The sequence below is a fragment of the Piliocolobus tephrosceles genome, chromosome 2 (assembly GCF_002776525.5).
Source record: "Piliocolobus tephrosceles isolate RC106 chromosome 2, ASM277652v3, whole genome shotgun sequence".
Classification (NCBI taxonomy): Eukaryota; Metazoa; Chordata; class Mammalia; order Primates; family Cercopithecidae; genus Piliocolobus; species Piliocolobus tephrosceles.
This window is the reverse complement of record NC_045435.1, coordinates 187,884,880-187,904,331: the sequence shown is the minus strand read 5'-3', so window position 1 is coordinate 187,904,331 and position 19,452 is coordinate 187,884,880. Positions and strand designations below refer to the sequence as shown.

The 19,452-nt window shown below is 38.4% G+C and overlaps 1 protein-coding gene across 4 annotated transcripts in view; it reads left to right on the top strand.

The window, feature by feature from the left end:
* The window catches only part of FGF12 (fibroblast growth factor 12), a 595,999-nt gene that overhangs the window by 560,927 nt on the left and 15,620 nt on the right, over window positions 1–19,452 (top strand). For all 4 annotated transcript variants that reach the window (XM_023214752.3, XM_031935277.1, XM_023214751.3 and 1 more), the window contains one exon: window positions 18,037–18,235. In XM_023214752.3, the coding sequence (XP_023070520.1) occupies window positions 18,037–18,235 (199 nt within the window). The remainder of the gene's footprint in view (window positions 1–18,036; window positions 18,236–19,452) is intronic.

The window sequence follows — 19,452 nt, the reverse complement described above, 5'->3', positions numbered from 1 at the left end:
CTGGAATGTCTCTGAAACTCCTGGGGCTAGAATAGGAATGTCCACTTTCTAAATCTCACTTGTCTTTCCGTTCTCATTTCCTAATACACAGATCTGCTACTATTTATTTCCGTGATGTTGTAACCACAGCTGACCCCTCCATGTCGAGGAAAATGTAATATTCTTTCTTCCCTCACCCTTCCCTTCCTTTTTCTTTCCTTTCTTCACCTTCCTTCACTTTCTTTTCTTAGTTTTCTTTTTTCTTTCCATCTATTCTATTTATTTCTCTCTCTCCCTTACTTTCCCTCTCTTCATTTTCTTCCAAGTTCCTACACGTGCTTCAAGAGTCAATCAAAGGCAGCCTCTTCCAGGAAGCTCTCCGTGGTCCTGATTCTTATTCAAGAAGGAAGCATTATCACGTAATCTTATACCTCATAGCATGGCAAACTCTTTGCAAAAACTCTTTGTTAATCTCTTCATCATTAACCAATTAGAACATGGACAGAATTTAAGTGTTAGCTAAACGACTACATGAATTACATAATTATTTTAGTGTTTATTTTGTAATTAAATAGCAAATGCTCTTTTGTCAACTTCACGTGAACCTTCTCTTTCTACCTTGACTGGATCATTTATAGCTGTTTCACATTAAAAATTTATATGGAAGTTGAGAATACAGGCAAAAATATGCTTATGGTTTTACTGACCTGTTTATGATAAACTGTAAGATATACTATATACATTTTGCCTTTGCTCAAAAAAAGACTATATATGTCAGAAACTAAAACTCGTAGACTCTAGCATCATATCTCCTTCACATATTGTTCTGCCCTCCCATACAGTCGTTTTAAATACAGCTTTTCAAAATTGAAGGCTAGAAATGTGCATGCTGATTCTATTAGGGAAAATGGTGAGATTCTATTCATGTTGAATACAAGCTAAATTGATGAGCTGCTGTGACCCTTCTGCTGCTTGGCTTCAAGTTAAGAGAACAGAAACAGTATTGAGGTTTTATAAAATGATGAAATTCAGATTAGAAAAATTCCAAGCTTCCTTTCAGCTTCATCTGTAGTAATACAGACTTCTACTAAGGAGAAAAGAATCAAAAATGCCAAGCTGCAAAATATCTGAAAAGAGCAGACTATGTTTAAGTGTGTTGGTACATTTCAGGGGCAACTAAAATCAAAAACTAACTACTTATCAACAATTGAACCTCAGACTTGGAAACTGAAGTTTAGGCAGGTAAAAGAATTTAAGGTCAAGGGGAGACATGACTCATACAAAACAATAGATTTTTCAATTGTTCTTGAAACTGCCAACCCAGTTCTTTATTTTATTTTTTGCAGAAGAGCATGAAAATCAAAACAGGAAATGAATCAAAATTGTTTTCCTTTCAAATAAAGTAGCAGTACGCACACACACACACACATACACAGACACACACACACATTTAAGAGAAAATGAACTGATGGTTTTTGTAGTTGATGATCTGAAGAAATTGTTTATTCATTCAATATTTCCGAAAAATAACCAAATAGAATGAGTCTATAAAAAGGAAGTAAATAGCCTTCTTTCTAGTAATCTTAATATGTGCAGAACCACATAGATCATGTACATGTCACTAAGTATTTATCAAACAGCATTGTCTAAGGCTTTATGCAAGTTGGTGGCACCATGTAGTCATGAACCGAACAGAAACCCTGACATTTTAGAATGTATCAAAACAATGGGTTTACTCTTAGATGATTCACATGTAATTCTCAAAGTATTAACATCAGCAAAGAAGTATTAGCATTTTCCTTATATTCTCCATGTCCCAGAATACCATTTGTTTGCTTTGGTTCATACATGTTAATGACATTTATCAAGTTAACATATATCTGAATTTCTACACAATTGATTCTTAGTTCAAGAAAAAAAAATAGCATCTCTTACACTCAACATAAAATCACTATCTTTTGTAAACTAACATAGAATGTGAAGAGGAGGTTGAATCATACCTGTGTTTATTCTCTCATATTGTAGGCTTCTTGAGATTGTATGCTTCAGATTATACTTTTTTAATGTTTTTTTTTCTCTGTCTTTCATCAATGAGTGAATATTTTCTGAAAAATTAAATGGCTTTTTTAGACTACTGATCTATTTATTATTAGCTGTAACTTTTTTTTTCTTTTTTTTTTTTAGACAGAGCCTCACTCTGTCACCCAGGCTGGAATGCAGTGGTGCGATCTTGGCTCATTGCAACCTCTGCACCTGGGTTCAAGCAATTCGCTGCCTCAGCCTCCTGAATAGCTGGGATTACAGGCACCTGCCACCATGTCCGGCTAATTTTTGTATTTTTAGTAGAGATGGGGTTTCACCATGTTGGCCAGGCTGGTCTTGAACTCCTGACCCCATGATCCACCAGCCTCAGCCTCCCAAAGTGCTGGCATTACAAGCGTGAACCACCACGCCCAGCCTATTAGCTGTAACTTCTAACTTTCAATTCAAAAAATACTTCACAAAAGAAAAAAGAAAATCTTCACGGTTGGGTTAAGTTCTGAATTTTGTTAGCTATGTTGATTCGTAGAAAGTCTACTGCTGGAAGCTATCTGTAATAGGCTTCATAAGATATTACAAAGGCTATTTCGTCAAACTACTCCCGACATGGAACAGGCTAGACTCCTCCATTCATGAACTCATTTACAAACAGTTGTGGAGGAGCTACTAGGTGTCAGATGCCAGCTACTGTGCAAGTATCTTATTTCAGTGAGAAATGAGACGGAGGCCGGGGTCTCAGATAACTTCTATTGTAGTAAGGTCATCGTTGCAAATACACATGATATGTAATACAAAGTGATCATTATGTTAAGACAGCCACAGATAAATAGCTATGATGGGAGTCAGAAGAGAAAGAGATAATCTTCAGATGACAGGATCGGAGGCTGTTTTGTGAAGGGAGTTGAATTTGAACTAGATTTTTAAGAACAGGAGAGATGGCCGGGCGCGGTGGCTCAAGCCTGTAATCCCAGCACTTTGGGAGGCCGAGACGAGTGGATCACGAGGTCAGGAGATCGAGACCATCCTGGCTAACACGGTGAAACCCCGTCTCTACTAAAAACTACAAAAAAACTAGCTGGGTGAGGTGGCGGGCGCCTGTAGTCCCAGCTACTGGGGAGGCTGAGGCAGGAGAATGGCGTAAACCCGGGAGGCGGAGCTTGCAGTGAGCTGAGATCCAGCCACTGCACTCCAGCCTGGGGGACAGAGCGAGACTCCGTCTCAAAAAAAAAAAAGAACAGGAGGGATTAGGATTTGCAGACGTAGGTGGGAGGACTTGGCCGCAGGTGAAAGCACAGCAGTAGTAACAAAAAATGACGTAACTATAAATTGTAATGAAATCTGTGAGCAATGATAAGATATATATCAAGTATCCTAATAAGATGGATGCACATCTATGAGGTGATTTAACAATCCAATGGTAAAGATAGAAAATGTAAAGTATCCACATATATCTGAATTCTTCTTTTTATGGATTTGTAATCCAACACTGTAGATGGGAAAATAGATAGGTAGATAAAACACATGTTTGGAGAACGATTTCATTTGTCTGCCATTTTTGTAGGGTCTGCAAAGATGCTTTGAGGAAGAGACTTGCCAACTTTCAGCTTGCTAGAGAAAATTACTCTAGGATCGAATCCTAAGTTCTGAATCACAAATGAATTGAACTCAAAATGTGCGCCAATAGGATCATGAGGTAGGCGCAGGGCTGTTGAGTTTCAGAGTTGGACTGGCCTTCCCCTGACCTCTCACCCATTGTTTCCTTTGCCCACAAATGGCAATTCTACTTTGAAAAGTACAATATTTTCTCCATTCACCATCTCTAATTAAGACCATCAGTCAAGCTTACTCTGGTTTTATCCTGTTCACATAAAAAGAAATCACCCCTTTTTGCCCTTTGCCACCTCTTGTATTACTAATGTCTGCTTTATGGAATCAAGAGCAAATTACTTCCTACCTGCAGCCAAAATGTCTAAAAGCAGAGAATTCACTCTAATAGGTAAGCAAAGTGAAAACAGCTATTACATTAACGGAAGCACATTGGTCAGTCATTTAATTAATGGAAAATATGCTGAATTAAAAGTAAAAGCCTATTTTATTTTGGGGGACAGGGTCTCACTCTGTTGCCCAGGCTGGCATACAGTGGCAAAATCTTGGCTTACTGTAACCTCTGCCTTCCAGGCCCAAGCTATCCTCCCACCTCAGTCTCCTGAGTAGCTGTGACTACAGACACCTGTCACCACGCCTGGGTAATTTTTGTATGTTTTTGTAGAGACGTGGTTTTGCCATGTTGCCCAGGCTGGTCTCAAACTCCTGGGGCAGGCAAGTGATCTGCCCACCTCAGCCTCACAAAGTGCTGGCATTACAGGCGTGAGCCACCATGCCTGGATTATAAAAGTCTATTTTACCTAGTCATTCTTAGTCTATGAAAGTGCATAAATCATAAGCAAAGCACCCACTGTGGCAAAGAGAGGGCAGATCCCTGGACTGGAGACCAGGTTCTAATCTTTATTCTGCTGTTATTTCGCTCCGTGGTCTTGATCGGATTAATTCCTCCCCCTGCTCAGCCTTGCTTTTTTCATCTGTAAAGTGAAGAGTCAAGCTACATATTTGCAATTCTAGATTTCAAGGATTCTGTGATCACGATAAGGACAGAGCTTATGAACTTTCTTTTTAGTACCTTTTATGAAATTAAACAAGTGTACTTGTGATCTCTTTGTCCAAATGGTAGTATATCCAAAACATGATACAGGTAAATAATATTCCTGGGACTTTAGAAATAAAGCATAAAGTGAACCAGGCCTCTCTCTTTATATTCTTCTTTGGTGGTGAAGGTGTTTACTTTGAATTCTCATTCTGAGGACACATCATCACGGCAAGAACATTGCAGCAAAGATACGTTTTAAAAATCACATCTCTAGCCAGGCGCGGTGGCTCACGCCTATAATCCCAGCACTTTGGGAGGCCGAGGCGGGCGGATCACAAGGTCAGGAGATCGAGACCATCCTGGCTAAGACGGTGAAACCCCGTCTCTGCTAAAAATACAAAAAACTAGCCGGGCGTGTTGGCGGCGCCTGTAGTCCCCGCTACTCGGGAGGCTGAGGCAGGAGAATGGTGTGAACCCGGGAGGCGGAGCTTGCAGTGAGCCAAGATGGCGCCACTGCACTCCAGCCTGGGTGATGAGCAAGACTCCATCTCAAAAAAAAAAAAAAAAAAAAAATCACATCTCCGGCCTTTCCGTGCCATCAGAACTGTTTGTCTAGCAGATTACTCTTGAGGCTGTTGAAATGAATGTGGCTGGAGTGACAATCCATGCTGGCTTGATTGAGCCTGAGCAGAAAACACCTGTGAGGTGTGCGTTTCCAGCTCTGCTAGGGATATGATGTCAGGTCTCAGCCTGCTGCCTGCTGGGTAGGCATCTTCATGTTGTTGGGGCTTCTTTGCTTTGCTTAAAAAGAATGTTACATGCTCTCCAGATCCATAAAAAGGATTTGGGGTATCTGCCCTACTGACATCAATGTCTCAACCATCTTGCACCACATGGTGCACCCCAGTCCACCTTTCTCCTTCATTGACCATTACAGTCACTCTTCACCGAGAGACGTTGTAGTCACTGAGCATTGTAATCACCTGCAGGAAGTCTATGTTTAGATCTACGTATAATTTAAACCCAATGAGCAAGCAAGTAATACAAACAAATTCTGGAGTTGTTTCTTCTCCATGGCCGTAGGCATAATTTTATGTCCTGATGGGGACATAAGACCCCCAACGAAAGCCCTTTACTGCATATTCATAGGTGAAACATCATCCTCTTCTGGAGAGCCTAAATCCTTCATTCCAGCTTTGATTAGAAAATTAAGTAGTGTTGGAGGAGAAATTTCAGGGCCCACTGGATGTTGGGATTGATCCAAATCATGAAAATACTGAAAAATGAAGTAAGTAGAATTCAAAGAATGATGAGTTTGTTTGCTTTAATACACATCCCTTGTACTGAGGTCCGAGGCAGTTCTGGTGGTCTAAGCAGGACATAGACGATGGGGTAAGTAAACATTTATTCTCATTCCCTCCTTCACTCAACGAGTCCATTTTGAGATTGCCTATTTAATGCGTTCTTCATTGATTTTCTTCCTTTCCTTCAGTAATTTTTCAGAGGAAGGGGCCATTCTTTTATATGGGATTAGGAAAACTTATGGCATATCCTTATAAGTCATCTTTGTTGTATGAGCCTGGGTAAGTACATTTGCACTTCAGAATCTGTGTTTTATAAGATTTGAGGTAAAACTCTATTAGTAATTGGAGGTCTGTAGTCTACATTTAACTAGTACGTTAATTGTACTTGACCCACAGTTTTTCCCCTAAATTCATTACTTGAAATAATAATACATGTAGAAAAACAAAATCTATTTCTTATATCTCTGCTCCCCAGCCATCCAAATCCCTTCCCAGGAGCCAACACTATTACCAGCTTGTGTAAGCCTCAAGACATTTTCCAATCATACATAATACATGCAAATACCTATTTGTTTATATGTATCAGTATTCAGCCTATCATGAATTATATCCAGTAACATTTTCCCTCAAATATGGTTCCTTTCAGTTCTTAAATTTGTATTGGGTCTTAAAGATCATTTATATTTATTCTGCTGATATTTATTGTTTATTCATCATGTTCTTTTTTTTCATTGAGATGTGTTTTGCCTAGAACATGTTTATAGTAGCTGTTTTAAAGTTCTCGTCTGCTGGCTGAGCATGGTTGATCATGTCTGTAATCCCAGCACTTTGGGAGGCTGAGGCAGGTGGATCACTTGAGCCCAGGAGTTCGAAACCAGCCCAGGAAACATGGCAAAACCCCGTCTCTACTAAAAATACAAAAATTGGCAGGGCGTGGTGGTGCATGCCTGTAGTCCCAGTTACTTGTGAGGCTGAGGCAGGAGAATTGCTTGAGCCGGGGCAGTGGAGGTTGCAGCAAGCAGTGATCCTGCTACTGCACTCCAGTCTGAGCAACAGGAGTGAAACCCTGTGTCAAAAAAAAAAAAAAGAAAAAAATTGCTTCTCTTAATTTTAACATCTAGGCCACCTTGTGATCTTTTCTACTGTCTGCATAATTGAACATGAGTTACATTGTGCTGCTTGCATCCATGTTTTGTGATATGTTAGACATTTATACGATACATTGTAGAGTGTATTGCATTATCTGCTAATACGGGTATGTGTTTTGTTGTGGCATTTAGATTAATAACTAATAAATCCTCTTGCTCTTTTCACGCTGTGTGTGGTGTGTGTGTGTGTGTGTGTGTGTGTGTGTGTGTGTCTGTGTGTAGGTCTTGTCTTGACTTTTTTGGTTCTGTCTTTAGTCTGGGGGATGAGGACATGCTCACTTAGGGTGTGGTCATTAACCTGAACCTGTGGCCTTTCTGAGGTCTTCATTGAATGCCATCTTTGCTTAGTGAGGCCTCTGCTTTCTGACTTGCCTGGAAGTTTATCATATCCTAGCCCTGCACAGCCACAGCCGTGTCTGTTCAGCTCTCAATCCTGGAGCCGCCATTCTTTGCTGGGCCTTGAAGAGTCTCATCCTCAGCATGTGCTTTTGTCTCTGTAAACCCAGGATCCTCAGGAGATCTCCGTACAGTCTCCTGCCCCTCATTCCATCCAGCCCCTTTTCACTGGCACCTTGCTCCACAAATTCAAGTCACCTTAGAAATCTCAAACTCCAGTTTCTGCCTCCTCAGCCTCACAAAGGCACAGCGCTGTCCTTCAGCTTCACCTGCCCACTTCAGAGTTCGAAAGTGCCCCTTGAAGAATGCAAGAAAACCAACACAGAGCTAAGAAATACATGGTGCTTACCTCCTGTGTATCTGCCTTGTCTCAAAGATCAAACACCCACAGTTCCAGCTGACAAGTGCCTGGAAACTGTTACCTCCTATACCTTGTCCAGTTTTATAATTGCTTACATCAGGAAGTTAAGTTTGATACCAGTTAGTTTGACTTCATAGGAGTTGACACAGAAGTTTTAAAAATTAGGCAATCTCATGTAAAAAATATATTTTTTAGCCTTAGTTGATAATTTCTCGTACCTTTTAGTGTATGAAATGTGACTTTCCAAAAAGTAGAAGAATGTTTAAATTGAAATATGTGCATTAGACAACATCCCCACTTTCATCCTTATCCCAGCAAAGGAAGACGGAGGCTGAGGCACTAGAAGCACACATCTCGTCGTGATTTCCAAGTTCAATCATAGTGGGACACATGGTTCCGTATTGTGCACATGCTCACTTGGTAAGGACCAAAGGTACTTTCAGTGGAGAACTGTACTGCCCTCCAATATCTGCTCTAGATACGTCATCTCCAGAACATTGAAGGTCCTGGAAATTATTTTGATGATAACAGTGAATTGTAACATAATACACCCCCTCACCCACTGGCTTTCTCTCACCTCTCTTCTGTACTTACAGTCTTCTGGCTAGAGGCTGAGTCCAATGGTATTGTGGTGTAATGCCTCATTAGGAGGTGATAGGAACCTGAAATTACCACATCACTTATCTCCAACTGATGGCACCAAATTCCTCTGCCAGAGAAAGAAAAGTGATCTGTTATCTGTGTGTTCTCTATATATAGATGGCCAAATTGAGCCTTAAGCAAGATAATCTTGATTACCTGTCACAGGTAAGAGATCCTCATGACACATTATGTGGATCCACAAATACAGTGACTTTTCTCTGCCTGCTGCTCAGACTACTGCGTTCTCATTTGTGATATCAGTTATCCCCTGAAATTGTAACCAGGAGTAAGGAGAGTGAGTAATAAGTCAGGTACTATATGCTTGACACACCTTCATTGTCTAGTCTAATGATCACAACCCGGCCGGATGCAATGGCTCATGCTTGTAATCCCAGCACTCTGGGAGGCCAAAGCAGGCAGATCCCTTGAGGTCAGGAGTTCGAGACCAACCTGGACAATATAGTGAAACCCTGTCTCTACTAAAATCTCTACTAAAAATATAAAAATTAGCCTGGTGGGGTGGCACACACCTGTAATCCAAGCTACTTGGGAGGCTGAGGCATGAAAATCACTTGAACCCGGGAGGTGGAGGTTGCAGTGAGCAGAGATTGTGCTGCTGCACTCCAGCCTGGGTGACAGAGCAAAACTGTCTCAAAAAAAAAAAAAAAAAATCAGCCTTACAGTGATGATATAATTAACCTTAGCTTACAGATGTGAAACTGAGTTTCAGAGAAATGAAGTAACTTGCTCAAGGTCAAAAATCAAGGGTTTGAATATTTGTGTCTATCTACGTCCAACATTACATTTCCAGTACATCACAGGTCGCATTATTTTATGATGGCATAAATTTACCTTGTTTCCTTGTCAGATGTTGCAAAGAATGTGTTAACAAAGAACCTTTATTTTTAGAGGAATCAGCTCAGTAGTTTTCCAGTAAAAAATATTTCAAAAGTGTATAGACAAAGGTTTCCGTATCTGCAGAGGTTTTTTTTTTTTTTTTTTTTTTTTTTTAAGTTATAAAATTAGACTTACTCTAGTCAAAGCAATCCCAATTTTTTTTTTCAAAAAAATTCATTTGAGATAATGTAATTTGGCATTTTCTTTGCCTCTTGTCAGGAAGGAAAACAATAGTTCTCTTGCTTGATTTAATATCATTATGTCTGACAACAGAGTTAACAAAGTAGCAGCTAATATAGGAAGGATTTTCAAGTTCTCTCCATCTAAAGGCCATTAATGAAGTTAGCAAATCAGAAGCTTCACAGCCAAATATGCAGTGATGTTAACCAAAGAGACTCTGTCTCTGGAGTTGTTGGATGTAAATTGTGTTGGAAGAATCCCCAGTTGTTTTTGATTCCTTTCTTATACAAAACCAAATCCACAAGGTTGCACAGCAAACAGAGAAGGTCGTCATATACATTGAAAAGAGTTTAGGCCTGGCACAGTGACTCACGCCTGTAATCCCAGCACTTTGGGAGGCCAAGGCAGGCAGATTGCCTGAGGTCAGGAGTTAGAGACCAGTCTGGCCAACATGGTGAAACCCTGTCTCTACTGAAAATACAAAAAAATTAGCCAGGCATGGTGGCATGCGCCTGTAATCTCAGCTACTCAGGAGGCTGAGGCAGGGGAATTGCTTGAATCAGGGAGATGGAGATTGCAGTGAGCCGAGATCGCACCACTGCACTCCAGCCTGGATGACAGAGCGAGACTCCGTCTGGGAAAAAAAAAAAAAAAAGAGTTTAGATTTGGGGTTTTAATTGGAAAGGATAGAACCAAAATCAGAGGCCCTTTTTTAATCTGGCATATGCTTGAAAATTCAATAATTTCTACATACCATCTGGAGAATCATTAGTCATAATTAATAATACAATAGCAAAGTCTATTTCTCTGATAAATTTTTCTTTGTTTGCTTTTTAAATAATAATATATTACCGCCATTTCTTTGGTAGGGAAAGCTCTATTTTTGAAGAAACAACATTTTATATAGTCTCTTTAATTTTAATAAATTAATATGAATAATATAGCTATAAAGTAAGACAAAAGTGACATTTAAGATTGCGTAATTTGGCATTTCTTTTTTATGTGTAGAGAAACTGAGAGCCTAAGAAAGAAAGAGGACTTTCCCATTGGATCACAACTTAGAGATATACAGGAATAAAAAATTCAGATTTTATTATGTATTTTCACCAAATTGTTTTCTTGGAGTTGATTTGTTTGTTAATTCCCACAACTGTTGAGAATACGAAGAGAATATAGCAATCATGGTGGCTACCTTCAAGACGCTTAAACAAATTCATACGTGGTATAATGCCCGAAAGGGTCAAGTCATGAAGGAAAACAAAAGCAAGGTAAAGGGTTAGAAAGTGACTCAAGTGCTAAATTATGTAAAGTAGTCAAGGAAGCTTTCTCTGAGGTAGTTACATTTAAGCAGTAACCTGAATGAAATAAGAGACCAAACCATGTTAATAGGTTACTGAAGACATTTTCAAGAACAACGAATATTGATTGTGAAGGATTTGAAATGGGACATGCTTATTGTGTTTCAGCAACAGCGAGGAGACCAGTGGCTGAGAACAATGAGCATTCATTCATTGGCTGTACATTCACCCGTGGGTTATCTCTGCCAGAGCAATAAGGAGGAAACAGGGATCTGCAAAGAGCAGAGTGAAGATGAGTTATGGTTATGGTATCATGTAATTATATTAACTATACCGTGCTACCAACTGCTGTATTCCTACTTGAGTTGGAAAGCATGCATTTGGCAAGGAAAGCTCATGGGAGCAAAAGCGGTTGTGAGTGAATCACATAACATTCTTTATCTTTCAAGAAATTTATTCTGAGCAGATGTCATACTAAAATGTAGAAGCCTTTAAAGTTACAATATCAAAGTCGTCTGTGAAAAGAAATAATCTCAAATAATTTTATAGACCTTTGTAGTTATCAAAGAGCTTTCATATCTGTTAAATAATTTGATCATTACAAGACCCCGAGTCTGTATAGTAAACGTATCTTCAGTTTACAGGGGAGGAAGTTGAGGCTCAGAGAGGTTAACTGGCATGCTAAAGGTCAGGTAGAAAATTGTCAGTGAATGACAAATCAGAAATTTAGATAATCCAAATGATTTTCCAGAAAATCTTGACTGTTTATTTCTCCATGTGTCCTGGACGATTTTTTTTTCCTATTCTCTTCATTTGATGTCTTGATATAATTATTCTGCAGGACCTTGTAAGTGGTTACTTTTAACTTAGGCAGTTTTACAAACAATATTAGTAAACCAAACATGTAAGCGTAAGCATTGTATAATATCATGGTCTGGAATAGAAAATAAGAAGGGGAATGTGTTAGTTGGCGACAGAATGGGAAATATTTTTTTCTTGAATAAGTTATGTGACGCACAATGTTATATTTTCATCTGGAACAAAATTTGCTTGCAACCTATAAGTGAATGGTTGTTATTTGTTGTTAAAATTGCCATACATCATCAAGTAGGAAAAACTTGATATTGAAAGAAGCACAAAGATTTTAGGAAACAATGTTTGTCATTTTACTTAATCTTCAACACATTTTTAATGTGAGAATTATTGCTCCCAGTTTAATGTAATAGAAAAAGAGATTTTTAACAAAATTCAATAGCATGCCCAAGTTCACCCAGGTAAAGGGATTGAGTCAGTACTGTCAATCAGTTCTATCCCATCACGTAATCTTTGCTGTTTCCCTGACTTAAATTATTGCCACATCTATTTAAACAAGGATAAACTGGGTGCCGTATTGGTTGGTTTCATAAAAAGCATTGAAGAGGATTATGTCCCTATGAACCAAAGCTCACATTATCTACTATAGAAGCAAGAAAAACCATTATGCTTCAAGACAGAACACATTAAATACTAAAAGACATATCACATACTATATGAGAAGCGAAAGGAAGGAAAGTTTGCTGTAACCCAAAGAGACTTGAAAGAGCACCTATTATGGCTCCCTTTGATAGAGAAAGAGAGAGAACAGCTTGAGCAGAGCACAGCTTGAGGGTTAGGAAGTGGAGGCATTGCAAGGAATTAGTGTGTGGTGAAAACAAAGTTGACAGTGGGAGTCAAACCTGAAAAGATAGAGCATTTTATCCATATATTCATTCAAATCTCTAAATTTCTGTCTATTTATCCTTCATGATGTTTATATCTTAAAGGGAATTCCATTCAGATGGGGGAGTGGGAAAGCCAAAGATGACACAGTTAGAGGCTAGCTAGAGAAGAAAGGACTTTTCCTGGGCAGTGGCAGACCCTAAGAAGCCGGAAGCTATAGAATTTCAGTTGTCTAAGTACTGAGAGAAGAAGCAGGAAGAAATTCAGTGTTGGAGAGGAATCAAGGTAGAGTATGAAACTATGAAGTTGGGGTCAGGGAGAATTCGAGGGAGAGTAGGTTGGAATCCTGTGGGATGGGGAGAGACTAGAAGGGGTCCTGAGTGATCCATGTTGGGCTTACGTAGGGTTCCAGCATTCATTCATCATCTGGATTAAAATGAGTTGGAGATTTTAACTTTTGAGGCAAGGCTAGGGTGGACAGGTGTTTGGAATGTGAAAAAGAATTGGTTAAATATTGGCTTGATACCATGACAGAACAAAAACTCAGTTCTGCAAAGGCTGCTAAAAGAGGGAGCACTCAAAAATAATTTGAGAACACTATCAAAATATTCATTTTCTGCTGAAGTCAAAGTCAGTGTAAGTTGAAGAATGGACAGATTTTAAAATAATAATTTTGAAAAGTAGACCCATCATTTCACATATCTACACACATGATATAGAATAGAATATAGGAGTGTTTCTAATTCAACAGATTTCTTTAAGTTTGCTCTGATGCCTGCATTGAATTGAGGGCTTAAGACTATAGGAAGAAGAAACACTCATGAGATGCAACATGACTACTGGTTATTCTTACAAAAGAAACAAAATCCTCCTTATTATACTATCATTTACTCTGCTTTCTGTTATATGCACTGAATCAAAGTGGCTTAGGATTTTATCACCTTTGACCCCAAGCCTGCCTGTTTCCATTATACATTAGATTTTTTGTCAGTCTGAACACACATTTTATAACCACAGAACCCCTTCTGAATATATGTGATTGTCTAATTCTTTACCAAAAGCTTTAGATTATTTTTTAAATGTCTATATATTTGTAACCTGCCTTAGCTACTCCTATGGCACAGGTACTGGATGTTGGATTGGATATAAACATGTGTGACAAAAGCAGAATTGAGTGCCTTGTTATAGAATTCATTGTATTTTTCCTGCTACATGAAAACTCAATAATGATGAGTTGGAGGTTTAAAAATTCTAAACATTTATATTATGCGTCCATATGCATGCTTTTCCTTAAAATAACTCAATGTACAGTTGAAAATGTGAAATTCAGAGAGTTGTAATCACTTACCTAAAATCCACAGCTAATATGTGTGGAGCCAGAAGGAAAACCCTGATTGCTTTTTTACACCACATGTAGGGCTCTGATTTCTTATTACAAAAAAAAAGAGGTATCATAGCAAATATAATGTAAATTATTTGATGCCCAACTCCATATTGAAATTGGAACTGCACATATATTGTGAAGGTTCTACTTAGAATGACTATCGAAGCTGGTTCAGTGTCATTAAGATTTCCCTTCCAGTTTATAGGGTAGCCTGACTGTGTCCACACAAGTGCCTGCAGCAAACTTCTGCCATATTTCCACCCGGAAATGTCTTGCCCTGGTCAGGTATTAATAGCTGCCTCATTTTCAGATTCTGACTGCATAGCACTGTTGGAATTATACTGAATGGAAAACTCCACTTGGCTTTTCATTGCTGATTAGGACCTGGATGCTGTGTAAGAAATCCCCCGTTTGTCAATGTAGTAGTCCAAAGCCCAGTTCCTACCTAATGCTATTCCGGATTCAGGACCCCAGGACTCCAGCTCCTGTGCAGTATCTCTGACTTTTACTGTTCCGGGAGGGAATTTTAAACGAGTATGAAACAAACCTGAGAGTCATTATTTATTAAATGAGAGTGTTGTTTTTCTCATGTATAAATGACAATGTAGTAATTATACATCACTGATATGGTTTCTATAATAATGACTAAGGCTTGCTCAAATGAAGCTTGGAGTCAAAAGCAGGATTGCCTATGCAGTAGGAAAACAATATGTGGCACTGGAAGAAGTACTGAACCAGCAGCGAGGAGCCCACTCTTCAACACAGGGTCTGGATCTGCCTCTAACTTCCTGTGACACTGGGGACAAATATTTCACTATCATGAACTTTCATTACCTTGTTAAATAAAGGCGCCAAATTGTACTGTCACTAAGCAGCTTTGTATCTATCTTCAAATTTACATGTTTCTGTGATGTACATTCATAAGAAGGTTTTATCACTATCTACATATATGACGATATGTACTTACACAAAACAGGGATTATTTATTCCCTAACTTCTTTATAAAGTCTGAAATCTTACACATAGAATGTATTGCTTGAACTTTCCAGAGTTCCTTGGCATAGCATCTAGGGTTAATACTATGTTTGTTAGTATTGGACTAGATCTAGGGAAAAAAAAAAAGCTTTGGGATTACTTTAGTTTGTTTTTAAAAGAAAATGAACCTAAATCTGTACCTAAATTTAAGCATTTTAATAGTACTTTATTAGTCCTAGAAGAAAACCAGAACTTAATATTATCATCTAAATTGAATCTGAATTAGTTTTATCCATTTTACTTGGCAATGATTAAACTCTGTCCTGGCAATATTGAGCCAAGGCCTTAGAAGAGCTGGTTTTCCTTCACATGGGTTATCACGTAGCCCTGTGCTGCCGGGCAAGGAATGTGCAATAGTTTCGTTCCTTCTCTCACTTTCTTTAGTCACCTTGTTTATCTGATTTTCTTTTATTTGAGATATCAGTGGAATGCCTTGTAATTTACATTTTTAAAGTTTATGCATGCTTTAGTGGTTTTTGGTACATTTGGAAAGTTTTGCAAACATCGCCAGTATCTAATTCCAGAACATTTCATCCCTCCAACAAACAGTCACTCCACCCGTACATCCATCTCACCTCCTTCCCCAACCATTGATACTCGCTACTCTACTTACTGTCTCTGGATTTGCTTATTCTGGACATTTCATATAAATGGAATCATACAACATGTGGCCTTTTGTGTCTGGCTCCTGGCACTTAACAGAATGTGTATGAGGTTCATCCTTGTTGCCACATAAATCAGCATTTCATTCTCCTTTATAAATGAATGATACTACAATTGCATTCTGTAGAACTATCACACTATATTTGTGCATGCATCACTTGATAGATGTTTGAGTTGTTTCCACATTATGAATGATGTCACTATGAACATTTGTGCACAAGTTTTTGTGCAGACATATGTTTTCATTCATCTTAGAACTATACCTAAAAGTGGAGTTGTTGGATTGTGGGGCAGCTGTGTGTTTAACCTTTTGAGGCACTGCCGACCCATTTTCCACAGCTTCTGCATCATTTTACATTTCCACCAGCAATGTATGTGAGTTGCAGTTTTTCCACATCCTCACCAACACTTTATAAGTCCATTTTTACATTATAGCCATTACAGTGGATGTGAAGTCGTATCTCATGGTCATTTGTTTCTTTGATTCTTAAGCTGGTAGTTCACTTACTTAAAACTGAAAGTACTCTAAGAAATCACATTTCGGTATTAATATAAACATAATATTAATTTATTGCTACTCTTATTATTTTAGTATCTACAATCACCTTTCTACTCCAATTTTCTGTGGGGAGTGTTTTCTTGGACTTTTTTGGGGGGGGGTTGGATCAATTTCATTCTATCACCCAAGCTGGAGTGTGGGGTGTAATCTCTGTTCACTGCAACATCCACCTCCCCGGTTCAAGTCATCCTCCCACCTCAGCCTCCTGAGTAGCTGGAAATACAGGTATCCGCCATCACACCCAGCTAATTTTTGCTTTTTTAGTAGAGACGGGGTTTCACCATGTTGGCCAGGCTGGTCTTGAACTCCTGACCTCAAATGATCTGCCTACCTCAACCTCCCAAAGTGCTGGCATTACAGAGGTAAGCTACTGCACCCCAGCCTACTCCAGTTTTCTTAGTCTCATTTTTCTTAGTCTGTAATGTTAGAACTATTCAAAAATAAGCTGGGTGCAGTGTACACACCTGTAGTTCCTGCTACTTGGGAGGCTGATGTGGGAGGAACTTCTGGGCCCAGGAGTTTGAGGCCAGCCTAGGCAACATAGCAAGACCCCATCTCTTCCAAAAGGAAAAGGGAAAAAAAGGAGAGAGAGAGAGCACTCTCTACAAACGAGGAGATGAGCATGGGAGTATCACCTACAAGGACATGGTTTCAACCAAGCCTATTCCTATATTCATTAATAACTTAATTTCAGGTTTGCTTGCATTAAATCATGGGGATCTCACGTTGAAATTCTTCCAGTACATGGAGTGGAAGATGATGGCTATGGTGAATATGTCTGACATGGAGGACTCTTGTTTAATTGCAGCTGAAGAAGATGCAATAGCATTTGTTTTTCTTCTGCTTATCTCAGAAGGGGAGAAATTTCTTCCTTCCACAAAATAGATTTTGTTCATGTGACATGTTAGGATATGATTTTATTGTATTGATTTTTAAATCTCATCATAAGTCACTAAACAAGACTCAGGCAGAAAAGGTGAGCCCGAGAGGAGGTGATTAGGAAGCAATAAATGTGAGCTCTGGCATTGACTCAGTAGTTTTTTAAATGTATATTTGAATTAATCATATAACCTTTTGGTTTTCTCACTTACCAAATGTTGGAGTTGAAGTACAGGATCTTACGGTTTCTTCTGAGACTAAAACTCTCATTCTGTGTTTCACTGAGGTCAATAATAATAGGAATTACAGTTAGTAATTTTCTTCAATATAATAGTAATTTTTTTCTATTACTTATTCCTGGGCTTTTTACCTGAGATTTTGATTACTAAGGAAAAAATTGTTTTAAGGAAATTAAAGAGGAAGTTACTGACATTAGGAAAAGTGGTGATTTTACTGACCAAGCTGTGGTTGTGTAATAATATGTTTTTGTATATACAGAATAGTCTCTTCAGAAGCACCTTGTGTGCCTGTGTTTGCTGTGGTTATATTTGATTTTGATTTCCAGGATAAATTTTAGTTCCTTATTTACATGTTAAGGGCGAGTAAATGAGGAATGGCCCATCACTTTAGTTTACAAAACATATTGCTAGGATCAGAGCGCAGACTTGGCCACAGTCCTGAATGATTTGCACCTAGCTTCAAGCCTGAGCAAATTGTTATCTCTGGGGTAAAGGTTGGCTAGAAAGGAAATCATGTTTTTTGATTTTGTATGATGAGTCTTTATAACCAAAGGCTAATAGAAACTATGTGTCATTGCCTTTCATTTGTTCTTAACAGAGGACATGGATTTCAAGCTTATTGGATTTCAGCATTTGCTGATTCACCTTTAAATCATTTCTCTTTTTTGTGTCTTTTTTTTTTTTCTACAGGATGTTTTCACTCCAGAATGCAAATTCAAGGAATCTGTGTTTGAAAACTACTATGTGATATATTCTTCCACACTCTACCGCCAGCAAGAATCAGGCCGAGCTTGGTTTCTGGGACTCAATAAAGAAGGTCAAATTATGAAGGGGAACAGAGTGAAGAAAACCAAGCCCTCATCACATTTTGTACCGAAACCTATTGAAGGTATGAAACCAACTGACTGTCTTTGTTGGAGCCTTGTTTGTGTGTTGACATCAATTCTGCTCCTTGCCCTTTTGCTCCAGAGAGTGTGCCTGGAATGTAACAGATCAGAAGAAAGATTCAAAACAAATATTCAGAAAACACAATAGTATCTTATTTATTTATTTATTTATTTATTTATTTATTTATTTATTTATTTTATTTTATTTTATTTTATTTTATTTTATTTTATTTTTTGGAGACGGAGTCTTGCTCTGTCGCCCAGGCTCTAATGCAATGGTGCAATCTCGGCCCACTGCAACCTCCACCAGGATTCAAGCAGTTCTCCTGCCTCAGCCTCCGTAGTAGCTGGGAATCTCTTCCTATTAAAAAAAAATATATATAGGAAAATTCTATTACAAATACTTGGCACTCGAAAAAAATGCCTGAGTATAGGAGCTGGAAACATTTTGAAAGTAGAGAAGGAGTGGTAGTTACTATCTAGTATGTAATTTCCTCCTTTTCTAAACCTAATAATTTAATTTCTCAAGATACACCCTTGAAAAACAAATGATAGTTTTATATTTACGGTATTACATTGCATCCTTCTCAGGTGAACTTATCACCTTTCTCTCATACTCTTTCATGTCTCTTACTCTGTTCATTTATCTCAAACTGACCATTAGAATAAACCTTTTTTTTCCCCTGAGGAAACCGATTTTTATCCTCATTTTATAGATGAAGAAATGTAATTTAAAGTAATTAAGTAATCAGTCCAAGACTGGTTGCTAGATAACCAGGGCTAGATAAATACAGAACTGGGATTGCAGTCTGAGAACCCTAATGTCAATGCCTATGTACGTCACCTCTGCAATGTATTGCCCTTCAATCTGAAGTAAGCCTGTGAATATGCAAATACTCAGAAAAGTCAGTGATAGCAAAGCAGAAATGTTATACTGTGATGCAACTTGAATAGTACACTAGTTTTAAACCATGCAAAATTGAGGCAGATATGCATGATATGATGAGAAACACTCATATTTGTAAACAATCATAAAACAGCTAATGGAATGCCATATTCAAGCTAGCCAAGAAAGAATTAACAATGCAATCACTTCTTTTCTGGTGAATTCTAACAAGTTTTATTTCCTACTTAGTAAAAAAATTTGGACCAGACGATTCCCAAAGTTCTCTGGCAATGACATTATATGGCAGTCTTTATAAGCCCTTTACTGTAAAAC